This window comes from Myotis nattereri (genome assembly GCF_964212035.1).
Source record: "Myotis nattereri genome assembly, chromosome: 4".
Lineage (NCBI taxonomy): Eukaryota > Metazoa > Chordata > Mammalia > Chiroptera > Vespertilionidae > Myotis > Myotis nattereri.
The window spans coordinates 71961354-71980913 of NC_138079.1; the positions used below are offsets into that span (position 1 = coordinate 71961354).

General features: G+C 37.8%; 1 protein-coding gene across 2 annotated transcripts in view; it reads left to right on the forward strand.

Annotated features, from left to right (window-relative positions):
* The window catches only part of PRR16 (proline rich 16), a 235809-nt gene that overhangs the window by 96577 nt on the left and 119672 nt on the right, over nt 1–19560 (forward strand). Inside the window, exon 1 of one of the 2 annotated variants that reach the window (XM_081089134.1) lies at nt 4617–4711. The exons of the other annotated variant lie outside the window; for it this stretch is intronic. Within the exon in view, the coding sequence (XP_080945260.1) occupies nt 4703–4711 (9 nt within the window). The 5' untranslated portion in view covers nt 4617–4702. Of the gene's footprint in view, nt 1–4616; nt 4712–19560 lie in introns of those variants that run through there. 2 annotated transcript variants of the gene reach the window in all.

Here is a 19560-nt window from a genome sequence, read left to right on the forward strand (position 1 = left end):
CTATTGTTTATACTTCAGAGCTTCAATACATATTTATTATTGGATTTTATTCTTTTTTATAAATATGTTATTTGTGTCCTAAAATGCTAATAACTGCAGTTCTTTTTATTGCATTACTCAGAGAAGTATGTATCTAATATTCTACAAAATCTTGGAGCGCTTTTCAGTTTGAGTATTAGTGCAGATATTTGTTGAAATTGAGCTCTCAGGCAACATGATCATGTTTTGATCCTGAAAACTCACGTTTTTATTGTACTGAAGAGATAGATTAGTTAAGGGGTCACTCTAACTCTACTATTTTCTGAAACAAATTTTTATTGGACAAACACGTGAGCATTGGGTGTACTTTGTGAAGATTATGGGCAAAGCATCCAGTTAGCAGTTCAGCAAAGATTAAAAAGCATATACCGTAAGGTTATTATTTACACATGAATTTATAGATGAAGCTTGGATATATGCATCTTGCCCCAGTCTAAATAGAGTGAAGCAAACCTAGTAATTATGCATGAATTTTAAAGCAAGGATCACATTTTGTTGTTTAAATGCTGGTGTTTTGAATACGCATGGAATGCATACTTTTGGTATTTTCTAAATGAGAAATATTACATTTTTTGATCAGGTTTTATAATTGTTTGGTAGTACATAAGTAGAAATTAGTTCAAAATTCGAAGCGTAAATTTTTTTCTCCTATTTTTCTTCTTCCTCTTAAATCTTGGAATATAAATTTTAAATTGTCTTATGAAAGGTCATACTTTGTATTTTTTCCCAATAATTCTGTAAGCATATTACTAAAATTCATGATTTAAATCTCCCAAACATGTTTCCAAATAATTTACTGGTTTGGCTAAGTGGATAGAACATTGATTGGCCTGTGGACCAAAAGGTCCCGGGTTTGATTCTGGCCAAGGGCATTGCTGTACCTGGTGGCAGGCTCCTCCCCGCCCAGGCCCTGTTCTGGGTGTGTGCAGGAGGCAACCAATCTATGTGTTTCTCTCACATTGGTCTTTCTCTCTGTCTTTCCCTCTTTCACATTTCCTAAAAAAATACCCTCAGGTGAGGATTAACCAAAAACAAAACAAAACAGAACAAAAAATAGGAAAGCTATTTAGATCATCTATTTTACCTTTCATTTGGGACAAAATCACTAAAGTATAATCCAAAATTTGAGTGTTTGATGTCCTTCATATGATTGCTTTATAGGTCCAGTCTATTATATAATTAAATCTAGTTTTTAAAATGTATTTATGTAGCAGGCTTTTCTGGGCTTCTTTGTGTACTCAGCATAATGATATGCTGATACTTGATAAATACTTTCCTTTACAACAGTAAGACATCATTTAGGTTACGGTCACTAAAAATTACACTAACCCTACAATTTATTTCTTTATTTCCTGACACATGATTCATTTAAGAAATCTGGACTGAGTCCAATAGCCAGCCCTCTGCTGCTTAGCCTGAGAGCTGTGCTTTAATTAAGTTTTTGGGTTTTTTTAGCCAATAAAGAAATCTCCTTTGATTTTCAGATAGTGGTGTTATAAAGATGAATAAGAGGTTATCACTTCCCTAAAGAAACGTTAAGTGCAGGCAGTTGGATACTGATTAGAATTTGCTTAGCAAAGCCCTTTCACACACATGGATTCAATTGATGAATATTTGTAACTTGTGGGGTTGTGGGTGTATGTTTGATTCCTAAATAAATCTAATGGCTTAATATAGAGACATGTTTTTCTCTAGAACTAGATTGTGACCCTGTGCATGTGACATGTTTTACAAATGTATGTCGTTGATCACCAGGGAGACATGATACTGTAGCAGTATTCCTGAAAAACCTATTCAAAATCTGTGCTTATACCATGGGCTTTTTTGCGTCTCATTGTTGTCAGGACAAGGAAATTATCAGGGTGGGAGTATCAAAACAGATTGTGGGCATTGATTAATTCTGCAAAGGCCAAAAATGTAAATGTGCATTTGTCAAGAGTTCAGGTTTAGTACTCTTTCCTCTACCAGATTCAGGTCATCTTCTGTCTTTTCCCCATAGCTGCTTCCAAGTATAAAGTTTAGACATTTTCCTTCTGACATGCGCAGTAATACTCTGGATGCTTGAAACACAGATTAATGAATTACTTCAAACATTTCCCAGATAATTTTCAAACCCTTTCCCACTTTGGGTTTAGCCTCGTCTGAGACTGTGTGTGAAGCACATGAGGGGAATGAAGGAAGGAGTTGTTCAGCTTGTCCTTGGCAGAAAAGTCCTGTTGCTGAATAAGATCACAAGTTTTGGCTGGAGTGGCTTGGTAATAGCTTTTTCCACTGTGCAAAGCCAGGCAATCTCTGCCAAACAGCAGAACAGAATCTATACTGTCAAAATGGAATAAAAAAAATAAAAGTGGCGGCAATTACGAAGCTGGGGGATTCTGGCAGCACACTTGGAATCTGGCATTTTCACTTTGCTGTGAGGAGAAAAGTATGGCCACCAACTAGAGCAGCATGGTGGGCTGCTGTGCTGCCTGGAGACTATATGACACTGAGATTAAGGACAATGTATAGGTGCTGGGTTCAGAATTCTTTATTGTAGGTCCAGGGAGAATCTCTATCAGTAAAGGCTTTGACATGCATTGTTACTACATTGCTCTTCAATTTAATAACAGGAATGATAGCAAACACTTAAGTGCTTTAAAGAGTGTTAAATCTTTCCCATGTATTAGCTCATTCTCACTTTAGCCCTATGAAGTTAGTATGATTTTATCAACCTCCCTTTCAGAGATGGCAAAAGGGAGGCAATAGGGAAGTAAATATCTTGTGTCATAGCCAGCACTTCTGCTCCTTTCTCGTTGTCTTGGCATGAAGTATAATATAGTAATGTTAACAGAAAAATCTATGTTCCTTTTCTTAAATCCTTACAACTCTTTTGTAATGGCTTTTTGGGCAAATATTTTTTGGGGGAGGAAAGAACAGAGGTATGTATATTTCACCAGAAGTATTAATATGGATAGCATACTTTTTACCATTCCTTTGCTTTTCCATTCTAACAGTATAACTTTATGAATCTCAGATTTTTGCCAATATCGCTAAGAGTATTTAATGTAGATCTAATGTGAAATGTGGTTGGATAATTTGATTGCTCACCTTATTTTTGACTGTTCACTTTGTTAAGTGTTTGAACCATAAAATTGTTCAAACAATTAAATAGTGCCTGCATAATGCTATTCATTGGAACATTTTTAAAATCCTGGTTTTGCATTCAGACTTTACAATTCATTATTAATGAAAATGTTTCCTATAATGCACATGTCTGTAATAAAAGCGTGGGCAGGGATTCTTGGTGTTTTATTTCCCAAAACTAGAAGGGCTCTTGGCACGTAATTGGTGCTTAGTGAGTATTTGATGAATGAGCATTCATTATGACTGGATGCATAATGAAATTAAACACCTTGAGCTTATTTATATGTACAATTTTGCTTTTCCTCTACTAAATAATCAAGGTTATTGTTGATGAAGAAAATTAGTAACAGCATGGGGAGCAATGGGAGCAGAGGAAATTGTGCCCTTCCTCAGCCCCTGCCCGGGCTGGTTCTTGTGGAGCTCCTTGAGGAAGGCGTCTTTCTCATTCATCGCGGTATTCTTAGTACTGACAAAGCATAGTGATATAACCATGAACGAATGGTTGTGCAAACTAAATGACTTAAGCTCCTGTCTTTTTATTAATACCTAGTTTAAACAAATCTCAGTCACTGCAGAGTTTGGGGAATATGTTACTAAAGGCTTAAGGCAAGAGCAAGGGATTACACATTTGGGGAGCAACCATCTATCATTTCTGAACTGGATGCAGCAACCTCAAGGACCTTGGGCTCTGTACTTCAACCTCCCTAGTCAGAGGCTCTGTACTCACTGCCCTGTGGCTCTTAGAGTTCTGACAGTATCACTACCAAGAGATCACTTAGGCCCTGCTATAAGCAATTCTGCCTCTCAGACAGGATAGTCTTTGGTTCACAAGACCTAGGGTATGTTTCTCTGAGGTTGGCTCAGCCCATTAGCACCTCATACAATAAGCTTAGTTTCCTGAGGCCAGGCATCCCTTTAAATATTTGAAGATAGCTCTCTCATTTCAAGAGGCTATTCTGCACTACCACTTTACTGAGGGTATTTCTATCCACTTCTGTGACATGGTTGACTGCTCTTCCCTTCCGGACTATTGTCCCTAAAGCTGGTATGCTCATTTGTCTGTTAATGATCACTGGGCAGCAATACTGAAACAGTATTGATTAATGAGTAAGTGTTAATGTCAGGAAAATTTCCAGTGATTTGCTTTAGCAATCTTTTCTCAGAAAGAACAGTTTCTCAGTGAAATTCTTGAAGACTTGATTTATTGACTGATCTGTACCACAGTTCTTTTCACTAACCGTATGTAGTCCTTCACATGCATGTCCCCACGTACATGGTTCATATATTAACTCCTCTTCTGTTCGTGTGTACATCTCCATCAGCATAGCCTATTCCTTCATACTGACTGATGTCCCACCCCCATTCATAAGCTCCTGTATCTGTTTAGTTCAGTGTGTTTTGGAAAATGTAAAGTAAATACAGTATTTTTAAAAGTTCTCTAATTTTTTTAACAGAAGCTCCATAACCTACTCCCACCTCCCCACATGATGAAACAGGGAAACAGTGCCACAGGCAGACAGTGACAACAGGACACCCGGAAATGCCCAAGGTCAGCCCCATCCTAATGTGATGTTTGCAGGAATGTGGACAACACATACCAGCATTTCTAAGAAACATGGAAGTCCAGTATATGATTTGTTATTCAAAACACATACACAGTTTTCCATTAACAGTTAGATATCTTTGAGTTTTAAAGTTATTAAATAATGACCACGAATAACATGATTAACAGTCACACTATATAAATTGTGATCACCATATAGCTTGTCATATTTTCAGTCTGTCTTTTTCATAGAGGAAAATATGTATAATAACATTATGAAATTCAGCAATGTTTTCTTTGTTTCTAAGACTCAAAAAATATTTTAAAGAACATATATGGTGTTTTTTCAAATGGCAGGATTTGACTTCCAAGGTGCCAGTATCAATTCATTCATGAATATACACGCCTTCTATGAATAAAACTAGTTTACATTTTGATAATTTCTCTTTTTTATATTGACTCTATAGGAAACTAATAAATTTGGCCATTAAAAAACCAATAAAAATACATAAAAGATATGTTTGTTTAGAGTTAAATATTGAGTTAATGATCAATTTTTCCTAAATACTGCTTTGTGGTACATAGAACTCATTCATAATTCAAGATATTCTTGGCTACAACCTATGTGACCATAAGAAGGATCATCACCTTTAACAGCTGGGAATTCCTAGTGAAGTGAAAACATGTACAGTCAAGGTCAACAGTGTTCTTTTGTTGCAATTTTCTATTTCCCACCATGAAAGGCTGCCAATATGGGTTCACTGGTCCCAGTATTTTTCCGTATATGAAAGAACGTGGCTTTGTTTCTCATTAAGCCCAGTGCTTCTGGAGCTGTAATTTAATTTCAGCGCTTCTATAGATATAGGACTCTAGATATTATTTGTTTTAGACATGGATACTACATTTTCCACATCTAGATAAAATCTGAACAATACCATGATAAGTCAACTATTTCATCTGAAGAGTGAATTTATTATATCTAAAAAATTATGTCTGCATACTGTCAAATATTGGGGATATAGTGACATGTTTACAAGTGCTATTTTTCTTTATTCAGAGTTATCCTTATGTTCTGCATTTGGAAATATTCTGTTTGAAATGAATTCCTCTAAATGGTATTATTCTTTGTAGTTGAGAGACTGTTGAATAAACTTTCAATAGTAGCATACAGTGAATTCAATAATGTAATTAGTAAACTATTTCCAGGGAAGGGATTGTAGCAATCATACTGGTTTTTAGTGGTTTGTTAGGAGCTGTGAATTAAGTCTTCATTTTAATACGACCTAATTATAATACAAGAGGAGAATGTTATTTGGAATTTAGCTACATTTATCTTCTTTTTATTTATTTTATTTATTTATTTATTGTCTAAAGTTTTACATATGTCTTCTTTTTCCCCGCTTGACCATCCCCAGCTGCTCCCACCCCGAGCAAGCCCCCACCGCCCAGTGTCTGTGTCTATTGGTTATGCTAATATGCACGCATACAGGTCCTTTGGTTGCTCTCTAACCCCACCTTCCCGGCCATTTGTCTCTAAATCTATTCTGATCATCAAATTATGTTGATCATTATATCCCACATATGAGTGAAATCATGTGACATTTATCTTTCTCCAACTGGCTCATTTCGCTTAGCATAATGCTCACCAGTTCCATCCATGCTTCTTAATAAAATTCTACTTTAACGGTAAGTAAAAAAGCCATAGAGCATTATGTAAATGGAAGAAATACACTGAGAGGAAAGTAAGGGTAAGTTGTCGACTAAATCAGCATCAAGAGGTTAAAAAAATCTCTATATCAATAGGCAAAACCCATGAAGAAATACATAGAATTATTTTCTAAATTTTCCTTTCTTTTGATATTGTGTGAATTGACCATGAAGCTATGATGTATCCAATATAAATTATGTGGTGAAGATCATGTAAGACCAGAAATTAAGATTTCTCAGATTCAAATTCTAGCTTTAATATGAACTTGCTTGTTATTATTTTGCAAGTCACCTATTTGATCTGAGTTCCTAAGACCTTTAGCTGACTTAATTCCATAGAATGCAGGACCTAGTTTCCATGTATTCTGTTTGGTATGACTTTTACAGGAAAGGCAGAGCACTGTAGCTCAGCATTTCCCCTGGAAAAAATCTTGATAGACTACAACCAGACAGTGTCTTTCCTCCAGTGAAGTATTCTGCACCCTTCAGATTTCTGGTCTACTCATCAGACACTGATTGAAACTCTCCAACTCATTTATAATTTTTCTAGAAAAAAATTTAGGTCTGATATTTAACTGTTTCAACTGAGTTTGGTTGATTTAAAAAGGTGAATTCACTGTTTAAATAGTAATTAAGTTAACTAGTAAAAATAGTATTAGATTTTCAATGTCTTTTTATAGTTATTTATAGGAGCTATAAATTTTGTTAAAATATATGAAGTTTTTGCTACATGGAGCAAAAGAGAAAATCCAACATTTAATATTGCTATTGAGTTTAACCATATCGCTAGTTCCTGAGGATAGAAAAATTCATAGGGCAGTTGAATAGCAGTTTTCATTCAAAATGGTTTGTTATTATACTAGCATAATAATGAAAATTACAGATCGAAATGAAAAGGAGATAGGAACATTTGGAGGACTTAAGAATCTCAGCAACAGGAACATTTCTCCTAAATGTCCAATTTAGAATATAATAAAGCAGTCTTTTGATGTTTTTATCATTTTCGTCAAACTGAAAAAGAACAATTTGAACCAGTCTAGTAGATTACTTCATTCATTCACTCAACACCTGTTGACCATGCACTTTGCACTGTCAGTCTGCTAGAAATAAGGAATATAAAGATTAATATGTTCAACATCTAGCAGAAGATGAAGAAAATAAATAAGACTAGCTAGTTGGAGGTAAATCACACAGGATGCAAAATAATAAATTTAGTTTATTAAATCAGGATGAATAGTGACATAGAGAGAAGCTAAAATTAATGTGGCTCAGAAACTGACATAAGTATTGATTAATAGCCATCGGAATTTCTGAAGAAGGAATATACAACAAGTTGGAAAGCCATGGCAAAATCTGCTTTAGTTAGTGAAATAAAATGAAAAATATGAGAAATATATATATCAGAACTTTGCAAGATTGTATAATTCCATAATAAAACAGTGACTGAAATTTATCTCAAATGTATTTGTCATAAAGCATAACCTTGGATATGATAACAGGGAAAACTTATGGAGCATAGTGACAGCAAGGCCAGAGGATGCAAGGGTGAAACAGGAAGATCAGCTTCATTCACGGTTATGTTGCAGTTCTCCACAGATGTGTGCAGTGATTGATAACCTGCAGGAAGGTGTGCTTATGAGATGGTCTTTCTTGATTTTGTTGTTCAGCCAAAACACTGTACAAATTGTTTTAGAGAATTATTGTTTACATCCAACCTTAATCAGCTAGCAAGTAGTTTTATGATATATAGATGGTCCTCGGGCTACGTTGGACTCGATGCACGTTGTTTCGTGATTACGTCGCCATCTCCCATTTATTTATTAAAAAAAAATTCCGTCATTTCAATGTATGTACATATGTGCTTTATGTTTTTTATTATTTATTTACCACAAGTAAAGGTCAGGAATTATCTTTCTTTTAATTTTTTTTTACTGTTTCACTTCATTACTGCTGTGTATGTGCTCCATGTGAGTGACCTAGGTGCTTATGTAGGTGGGTTCCGACTTATGTAGGAACAGGTCTGGTCTCCCACGTAACCTGAGGACTGCCTTACTAAGTCAATGAACAGACTGTACTAGTAATGCTGTAGCTGGGAAATGCCAGAGAGCACTACATTTTGGTTATTGTTGTGAGAATGTTATCTGTCAAGGTGCATAGAACAGCTAAATTTTTATTTTCCCTCTACCTCACTGGCCATTCCTCCTTAGTGTTTTGTGTTAAATCCTCTTGATTCCTCAACCTATAAATGCTGCAGGGCCCACATAATCAGAGTGAGCGCTCTCTCTCTCAATGTCTGTCTCTCTCTCTCTCTCTCTCTCTCTCTCTCTCTCTCTCTCTCTCTCTCCTTTTTCCCCCCATTCCTGCCCATTCCCTTACCCCCTCACGTCCTCCACTTTCTCTGCCCCATCCCCCATTCATGCTGATCTTATCTAGTCCCATTACTTAATATACCATGAATATGTGAGTTCCTCCCAAAATTTATCTCTCCCTGAACCCATTCATTGTCTCCATTGGATGTGTAATAAGCATTTCAAACGAATTATGTCAAAATTAAGCATATATACCCAGGCCCACAACTCTCTTTCTCTTTTTGTTTCTTCAATGTCACTACATCATCTAACCAGTTTCATGGGCCAACTCTTGGTATCATTCTTGCTTCCTCCCTTTTACTCATCCCTCATGTCTTATCCTTCAGAAATTTTTGTCAAACATGCCTCCAGAAGGTATCCTGAATCCCTTTTTTTTGAGGGGCGGGGGGCGACTGACTGCACCTGCTTTAGCTAGCTCATCGTTTCATTGACTGTGCTTACACAAATTCCTGACCAGATGCTGCTTCCTCCCTTGCCCCCCTGTGGTCCATTTTACTCAGAGCAGCAAAAGTAGAATTTTTTGAAATATAAAAGGACCAGGGTCATCACACATGAAAAACTTTTATGACTCCTCATTGCCCCTTAGAGCTCCTTCAGTTTCCTTACCTTGGCTAGCTATCTTCTGATCAATCCGCTGTAAACCCTTCTAACCCCAGAACTTACCTCCTATCAGTCTTGGGCCCTGCTTCGCATTCTACTTCTGGGCCTTTGCACTTAGTATGCGCAGGGCTGGATCCTTCTATTATTAAGTTTCAGTTCATATGCTACCTTTTTTGAAGTGCTTTGGCTCACACCTAATCTGAGATTTAGTTGTTCACATGTGTCTCTCTCACTCCCACTCACACACTTCATCTCTTGGCATACCACTGTCTCTCGGGGAATTACCTGTAGTTTTCTTCAGGGTACTTACCACTCTGTGATACCTTGTTTATGTGTTTGCTTTCTTACTTCTTGAATGTGTTTCCTCCATGTCAAATACAAGTTCCTTAAGGGTATGGGCCTCATCTCTCCTTTTCAATACCACACCCTCAACATCTAGAAAAGTAACAGCACAGTAAGTATCTATAGAGTGAAGGCAAAAGACTCCAGATCAATTTGTCCTTCTTTATCCATCTTCAGATACTCTGAGGAGGTTACCAAAGGATAAAGAAGCTATAGAGATCTGAAGAAAGGTCTTACTCATTGCTTTGATATTGTTTTCTGAGAACAGAGCATGAAAAGTGTACATTTTTTAGAAGTTGAAATTCCATATGTTAGCAACTGTTTGCAGGCTTTAAATCTAGTGTCTTTTTGCATTGTTTCCTTTTTTGCTCTTTAAAAGGCTATATGTCAAAATAGAATCTGATTTGCAGAACCTTAATGCTAGCACTTCGAAAAGTATGCAGCAGGGAGAAAACAATACAAAAATGTGCACTGTTCACTTACAAACACAACACATTTTATATCTCGGGATTAGGGATTAATGTATGAATAATTCTTCCATGGAAAAATGAAGGGTAATATGATATAGTGCTTTGACTTCATATATATCTTATTATTTTCAGCTGTTTACAGAATATACCACCATTTGAAAATGTGCTATCACTGGGGTTGTTCTAGGATAGAGAAGAAGAAAAAAGTTCCAATCATCATACTTCTTTGTAAAGAGAAAAACAGACATATATTATTTGACAGGTTTTATAAGTGCAAACGTATCAAGAGTTAACATAAACAAACTATGGTGAATAAATCATATCTACCATTCCTAGATTTTTCTTGGTAGTTTTAATAATTATCTACTTCCTAGTTTATTCCTGAGGGTTCTGCATGTGCGCGTGCTATGATTCCCTGGCACATGCTGGTCAGTGGTGTGATGATTGGAATATGGATTCTGGATTTAGAATGCCTGAATTTGAAGCTTAGCTTTAAACCCCTTATTAAGTGGGGTACCCTGTGCACATTACTCTTCTTTTGCAAAATGACAGTTAACAATAAATACTTGCCTTTAGGGGTTATTTTGAGCATTGAATGAGATAATCCTTGTAGAATTCTTAACATCTGGAGCAAAATGCCTAGTAATGTTAGTGAATGTTACTTTAATCTTATCTTTACACTTACCCATGTGATTATACTTTATTAACTGTCCTCTTTCCCATGCCAGGCCTCAGAGATTGTATTAAAAGAAGTTTTCATCAGAAGATTAAGACATAACTGCATTAATTTGTTAAGGATTAGGTAGACCTCTAGAGCAGTGTTTTCCAATACAGGTAAATAGTTGTTATATAGGGGAAAAGCCAATTCTGATTCTGCTGGGTGTATTTCTTCTTCAACAGAAACATTTTTTTTAATATTTGAGAAAAACTACATAAAAATTTAGTCAGATGACTATACATCAGGACTTTTCAGAGCCTTTAAAACATTAATGTAGAACTACATTTAATTTATCTGTAGGTTTTAAATCTTAAAAGTGTATACCTAAATGTTTTTGTAATTCAAAGGTTTCAAAATGTTAATATGCACCATGGTCTTTCAGGAAGAACATGAATTGTGCAATACTTTTCACAACTGGGATTTTTATTCTCCACAGAGGGTCTACATTCTCAGTTCACAGGTACTGAAAGAATGATTATTAAGGAAGAGAATGTTCTTGTGGTCAGGTAGGGATTCTTTCTGATGGTCAGATTAGGACATATGAAGAACCTTATCATAAACTTGAAAAGATTGCCTTGTTTAATATTAAATTTATAAAAATTGGATAAGGACATTTAAGATGAAAATGAAAGTAGGGTATAATTCTACCTCATTTCACTCATTTTGAAAGAAGCTTATTCTTGTGGTTTAAGGTTAATCAAGTAGTACAATTAAAGAAAATTAATCTGTATGCAGAACAAAACTGATCATGCTTCTACTTTTCTTGCCTGGGAATATGTTCTACTTCTATTAGATGTTTCTTCTAGTAAAAGAGGTTGCAAAGCATAAAGGAGCAAACTAAACACTGGAGCCAGGTTGCCTGGTTTGGAAATCTGCTCTGTACTACTAGCTGTGTGACACTGGCCAAATTACTCAACCTCTCTGTGCCTCAGTTATCTCATCTGAAATTGGAGGTAATAAATAAATACTAGTTGATAGGATTGTTATGAAGATTAAATGAGTTGCTACTTTTGGATAAGAACTATTCCTGGCATATAATATACAGTGTATATTTGGTAAATAAGTAAATTAAGCGTGAGAAGCTATTTCATTGCCTTCTGTATTTATTTGCTATTACTTTTCTCCTGTCATGTGGCTAGTCTCAGGTTCAGAGGACGCAATAACAAAAAGAATGAGTGTTCATTGGTTGATAGAAACCTAATTCTGCTACTTGTCTCTGGATGCAGTGATGCTCCATCTTGAAACAAAGGCTTACGAAAGATTCTTTCTCAGCCAGTGACTGTGGGATAAATGACCAGACAAGAAAATTGGTATTTCTGCCCTTCATGTAAAGCCATTTGGTGTTTGTGCTTGATTGTGTATTGTATTAAGCAAGAGTAAGAGGTACATCTCTTAGTGGGAAAACAGACTCAGAAATCTTCTAAACTCTCCATTTTAATAGCACCACTAATCTCTTAAAAATTATTTCCACAGTGATTTGATGTACTGTTGTAATTATAATAGTTAACATCTAATGAACACTGGGATATGTGGTTTGCATCATGTAACCCTCACTCAAAGTGCATAAAGGATTGTCATTACCCCCAATCTATAGTGAAGAAAACCAAGGAAATTAGTGACTTGCCTAACTTAGAATTGGTTCTGGTTACTGGTAAACTGGTTTACAAACCCAAGGAACCCAACTCTAGCATCTGTGCTCTTAACAATTCTACTTCCTGTCTCTCTTCACCAAGGTACCTTAGAATAATAATAAGGGAGCACCTGGAAAGTCTAAAGTTATGGCTTGTGTATCTCAGTACCAATTTCCCCAAGCCTAAGCACTGAAGACATACATATACATATACACATACTTATACACATACATATAATACATATGCATATTGGTACTGTAGACATTCTAATCTATAATGAAGTATATACACATAATACTTTCATATTAGTCAGAAAATAGAAACAATCCAAATATCCATCAAATAATAATTAGATAAACAAAATGTGAAATATCTATGTAATAGAATATTATTCAGCAATAACAAGTAACCAACTACTGACACATACTACAACATGCATGAACCTCAAACATATTATGCTAAGTAGAAAAAGCCACATATAAAAGATCATAGGATGTATCACTCCACTTATATGAAATGTCCTTTAAAAGCAAATATACAGATTTAAAAAGTGGATTATTGGTGACCTGGAACTAGGGGTCGTAATAGGGATTGACTGCAAATGAGCATGAAAGGTATTTTTTTGTGGTGATGGAAATGTCCCAAACCTGGATTTTGGCAACAGTTGCACAAATCTGTAAATTTACTAAAAATCATTTACTTAAACAGAATTGGGCACTTAAATGGGCAAATTTCATCATATGCAAATTTACCTCAATAAATCTGTTAAAAAGCAAACAAACTGGATCATGGCCCAGAGATTAAGTATCCTGGACCATCATTTAGGATAAAGATAAAGCAGGCTGAAAATCAAATTCAAAAGTGTATAATCCATATTAAATTTTTCTGCCCTCTCTTCATAATTTGAATAAAAGATAAAAGTCACTTTTATACCTAGCATGAAAAATAAATTGGCAATAAAATAGGGAGTTTTTATTTATTTACAATTTTGTACTGATATAACTTCACTTTGATATGATAAGCTGAACATCTGACTTTGGAAAGGCATTTATTTTCTGCACTTCATTTAAAGTTTGTCTCTAGATGAAGATGTTTAAATGGAAGTTGTATCATGGTATTAGACTTGTATATAGAAGAATATCTGCAAAGTGTAGCAGAAACTCACTAAATGTACCCTGGATATGTAATTAATATACCCCTTTATAATCAACTAGAGGCCCGGTGCATGAAATTTGTGTGTGGGGGGGGGGTCCCCTCACCCCAGCCTGCACCCTCTCCAATCCAGGACCCCTCGGGGGATGTCCGACTGCCAGTTTAGGCCCGATCCCACATCCCTCTCACAATGCGGGACCACTGGCTCCTAACTACTCACCTGCCTGCCCGATCACCCCTAACTACCCCTCTTGCCAACCTGGTCACCCCCACCTGCCCTCCCTGCTGACCAGTCACCCCCAGCAGCCACCCCTGCCCCCCGCCAGCCTGGTCGCCGCTCACTGCCCCCCCCCACTGCCACTCTATCACCCCTAAGTGCCCCCCCTTGCTGGCCTGGTCACCCCGTGTAGCCTACTGCTCAGTCGTTTGGTCAGCCCTCAGTAACCCCCCTGCTGGCCTGGTTGCCCCATGCAGCCTGCTGCTCAGTCGTTTGGTCAGCCCTCACTAACCCCCCCTGCCTGCCTGGTCACCCCAAGCAGCCTGTTCAGTCATCCATTCGGTTATTTCGGTTGCGGTGATCTCTTAGGCTTTTATATATAGAGATAACCCAACTTCATCATGTTCTGTTATTTCATTTTCCCTTATTTCTACTTTGGGTGATATGTAGGGAATTCATTTATCACTTCCCCCATTTCACAGATAAAGTAACATAGGCATACAAAGATTAGGCCAACATCATGTAGCTTTTAAGTGGCTGAGGTGAGCTTACTATTTCTCAGTTTTCCTGAATACTAGTCATAGATAACCCATAAAACATTCTAATACTCTGTACTCATTGAAATAATAGATAATTAATAAGTGCTGACTGATTAAGTCTGTAGAGGCTTGATAGATATAATAGCTTGGTTCATAAGCAGTTGTATTATTATCTTAAGATTCTCTTAACATCATATACTACGTTGGAACTGAATGCAGTACGGGTTTAAAATGTGACTTGGTACTGATGCACTGTAGTAGTAGTCTTTGTTGTCCATTATCAAGCCTCTTACATTGGATAGATGGAGAAAATTATGATTCCATATACACCGCACCTATCCTATCTAATAAAAGAGAAACATGGTAATTGGCGTACGACTGCTACCCTTCCCATTGGCTAATCGGGGCAATATGCAAATTAACTGCCAGCCAAGATGGCGGCCGGCAGCCAGGCAGCTTGAAACTAACATGAGGCTTGCTTGCTTCAGTGACTGAGGACTCCAACGTTCCCTGCCTGCCGCTGCAGGCCTCTGAGCTGCAACTCTAAGCAACTATGTAACAAATATAGAAGCTAAACAAAACCCCAGAAACCTGCTTATTCCGCCCAGGATCGCAACATTGTAAGCAAAGGCCAGAAACCTACTTTTAGCAGCAGAGGCCTAAGAGCTGGAGCCAAGCCTCAAAGCTAAAGCTGGCCCAGAATAAAAAAAAAAAAAAAAAAAGAAAAGAAAAAAAGGAGCAGTTGGGAGCTTCAGTCGGCCTGAAAACAGCCCTCAGCCCCTCACCCAGACTGGCCAGGCACCCCAGTGGGGACCCCCACCCTGAAGGATGTGTGACCAGCTGCAAACAGCCATCATCCCCTCACCCAGGCTGTCCAGGCACCCACCCTGATCCAGGACACCCTTCAGGGCAAACCAGCCGCACCCACCCGTGCACCAGGCCTCTACCCTATATAGTAAAAGGGTAATATGCCTCCCAGCACCGGGATCAGCGGAGCCGAGATGCCTCCCGGCACCGGGATCAGTGTGACAGGGGGCAGTGCCCAAACCCCCTGATCGCCCTGTGGCTCTGTGTGTGACAGGGGGCGGGGCCTATCCACCCTGCTCTGTTCCTGACAGGGGAAGGTGCCCCAACCCCCTGATCACCCTGCAGCTCTGTGTGTGACAGAGTGCGGCGCCCCAACCCCCTGATCGGCCCTGCTCTGTGTGTGACAGGGTGCGGAGCCCCACCCCCCACCCCCCACGGGCCCTGCTCTGTGTGTGACGGGGTAGAGCCATAACCTCCCCATTGGCCCTGCCCTGAGTGTGAGAGTGGCGGCGCCCCAACCCCCTGATCGGCCCTGCTCTGTGGGTGATAGAGGACGGCGCCCCAATCCCCTGATCCACCCTGCTCTGTGCGTGACAAGGGGCAGCGCCCCAACACCCTGTTTGGCCCTGCTCTGTGGGTGACAGGGTACAGAGCCCCAACACCCCGATGGGCCCTGCTCTGTGAGTGACACGGGGCAGTGCCCCAACCCCCTGATTGGCCCTTCTCTGTGTGTGACGGGGTGACGCCGCAACCTCCCCATCGACCCTGCTTTGAGTGTGACAGGGGGCGGTGCCCCAACCCCCAAATTGACCCTGCTCTGAGCCTGCCCAGGGGCTGCACCTAGGGATTGGGCCTGCCCTCTGCCACCCGGGAACAGGCCTAAGCAAGCAGGTCATTATCTCCCGAGGGGTCCCAGACTGCAAGAGGGCACAGGCCGGGCTGAGGGACCCCCCTCTTTCCCCGAGTGCACAAATTTTTGTGCACCGGGCCTCTAGTTTAAAAATAATGTTCCTGAATGCATCATTTTTCATTTCTGGCCTCCCAGCTTTGTAAAAAAAAAGAAAGAAATTAGGGGAGTATAATAGGCTATTTAACTGTTTGCTGGCTTGCCATACAGAGATACATGGCTGCTTTCACAAAAGAGGGAATTGGCTCCGATGTACCTCCAAGTTATTCTTCAGGAATATTCTGAATGGCACATTTCCTGATGCCTCGAAGCCTTAGATCTCAGTCCATTTCTTATGGACTCAACAACTTACTGTTAACGCCAGATTTGTCAAAAGCTCACAAACCCATTCCCTCCCTTTTTTAGTACCTTTCTTAAAGAAATAAAAGAACCATTTGTGTGTTTTCCTGTTTGTTTTGTTTGAAACAATATCTCTTGACCTATTCTTAGTACAGTTACATTGCTAAATTGTATTTCTTTTCTGTTGTCCTGGTTCAGCTGTGTATAGTTCTTCTTTTAACAGCAACATGGATCCTATAATCATTTCTTCAACTGTTCTGTTATCCTGTGAGTTTATGCTCTTTATTCATGAAGATGGATTGTTCCCTGGAAGGCTGAGCATCAAGCCTGGAAGTGTTGTTTTTTATGTGCAGTCGTCCTGTTTTCACTTCATGGTGTGTTTTCTTTTTTCCATTCAGAAACGATGCGCTGACAGCAAGGGAACAAAGATGGGTATCTTTTTCAGAAAGCAGTGTGCATGGGAACTATGTAAACATTTTTCTGGTTACATTTATTTTGTTTCTAAGACAGTCGTTTTTTTGGCTATAAGTGAGACTGAGTGGGGTAGACTTAATGTAAAGCACATGTATTGGCCAGTTTGCAGACACTTGTTAGAGCTCTCCACACATATGTTGCATAATGGATTCTGTTTCTGTTACGTGTTTTTGGCAGAGCCCACCACTGCGCTTTTTAAAGTCTAGGAAACATGTAAGTTTATTGGAACTCTTTCTCCCCCTAGGCTGTAAAGGGGAGAGGATTTAAAATGTGGGCAAGAGAGATTAGATTTCTCTAGGATAAAGCAGATTTTATCTTTTTTTGTATGAAATTTCATCTCTGTCTTTCCCATCCAACAGTAAGCATCTTAAAGTCAAGAACCTCTGATTTTCATTGTTGAATTCCCTCAACTTGTTTGAAATACATGCTTTTTTCTTCTTTTGTTTTTTATGGAGACTACATTCAATTTTTAACATGCATGCTTGGTTGCTGCAAGTGCATATATCTAAAATGCAAATTTAACATTGCATAAAAGTATTTCTAGATGTCTCTTGACCAATAAGAGGATCTTAGAATGTTTTAATTCTTCTCACTGCCTTACTGTTCAATATTTTAGACTTGCCTTGGTTTATATGCCTAAAGTAGTCACTGTTATACTTACTGTTTTATATTAGAAATGCATGTTTAGATTTACTGCTATACTTCCCAGTTTATTTGCTCACCATTGCTTCACACCCCTTTCTGACTCAGTTTACATATTCCTAAAGTACATCCTTTATTTATTTAGCTACAGACAGGCAGTAGAAGTCTCTTTGATTTTTATTTGAAAAACATTTATCCTTCATTTTAGATAATGACTTACTGGACATAGTATTTCAGGCAAACAGTTACTTCCACTCATCCTTTTAATAACATCAACCCATTGTCTTCTAGTTTCTACTGTAGCAATTGAGAAGTCGGAAATCAGCTGTCTGCCTAACTCTCAATCTTTCTCATTTAATCTGTCTTTACTCTCTGTTTTCTTTCAAGGTCTTCTATATGCTTTAGTCATTGGCCATTTCACTATGATGTTCCCAAAAGTGAACTTTTTAAAATCACTCTCACATCTTATTTTTTTCCCTTTTATAAGAGGATTCAAGTTTTCCCATCAATTCCGACAAATTCTTAGCCATTCTTTCTTTTATTAACCTATTGCTATTTTCCTTAATTTCATTCTCTTTCTCTGACCCTTTCCACTGAGAACTTTTATTATATGTTGTTCCTTCTTATTCTATAATTTATATATCTTAACCACTTTTTAATATTTCAAAATCTTTCTATTACTCTGCTCTATTTCCTCATCTGTTTTCTAGTTCACTATTTTCCTCCTTAACTGTGTCTAATCTGATGTTTAACCTGATTATAAGTTTACTTGCATTTATACACAGTATCTTACTCTATTTTTTAATGTATGCCATTAGTCACTTTAAAAATACTTATGCCACAGTTTAATCTATTTTTATTATCTTAAGTGCTTGGGTTTTTATTTGTATTGTTTATTCTTCATGCTAAGTCTCAATCATAGTGAGTTATTTCCTTATATATTTTGTCACTTTTCAATTCTAAGTTCATCTAAATCTTTAAAATCTCTTAAGACCAAACTTGCCTCTACTTTAGCCAGATAGTATCACTAGCGCATTGCTAGACAGGCCTTTATGATTCCTATTCCTGGGGTTGCCACAATGTTCAGATTCTATAAATTTTAATTCCAAACTCAGGCAAAGTTTTCAAAAAGTTCCTGGGGGGAAAGAATTTTATTTTTCCTGCATCCACAGTACAGAAAAACACCTGTGTCTTATAATATAGACATTTCTTACTTACCCCTTCACAGAGCGTACAGCTCTTCCAGGATTCTGATGGATGCAGGTGAGTGTCAAATCCCAAACAATTACCTTCCTCCCCAGCACTCAGTTTGCTTTTGCACCATCTCATGGGCTTACATTTCTGTGTCTAGTACCTGGACAGTCCCTTTCCTGTTTTATCAAATCTGAAAATTCATTTTAGAGAAGTTTCATGTTTTCTACTCTATCTAGTCTGGTATACTATATTGTGAGAAACAGAAGTCTCCCATATTCCTTAGTTGCTTAGCTATATTTTCTATAAACATTCAGGACTTACACACAGATAAACTGATTTTTAATGTTAGGAGTTAACTCATCATAAAGAAGCCAGTGACAATAGAATAAGCTGATAGTAAATATTTATTTAAAACATTAAAGTTCAGAAGGAATTTACTGGACTCAAAATAGAGGCAACCTCATCTTTATAGATCACCACAGTGAAATAAGAGCTGATATTTTAAAGTTGATTCTGGAGCATACCAAGAGCCTGGGTTACTAGGATATATGCACATACATAAGATAGACCTGAAGTACTCATTTTCTACTGAGCATGAAAAGAAATAGATTGGAAGGGAAGTAATTTACATTTGAGTATTGCTTTTCTCATAATTTTTTTCTTAGTAGATGAATCTACTTCCTCTGTCTTTATGTCTTCCCTGTTTTTCTGCTTTCAGTTCACTCTCTCCCACACACTTTTTAAAAA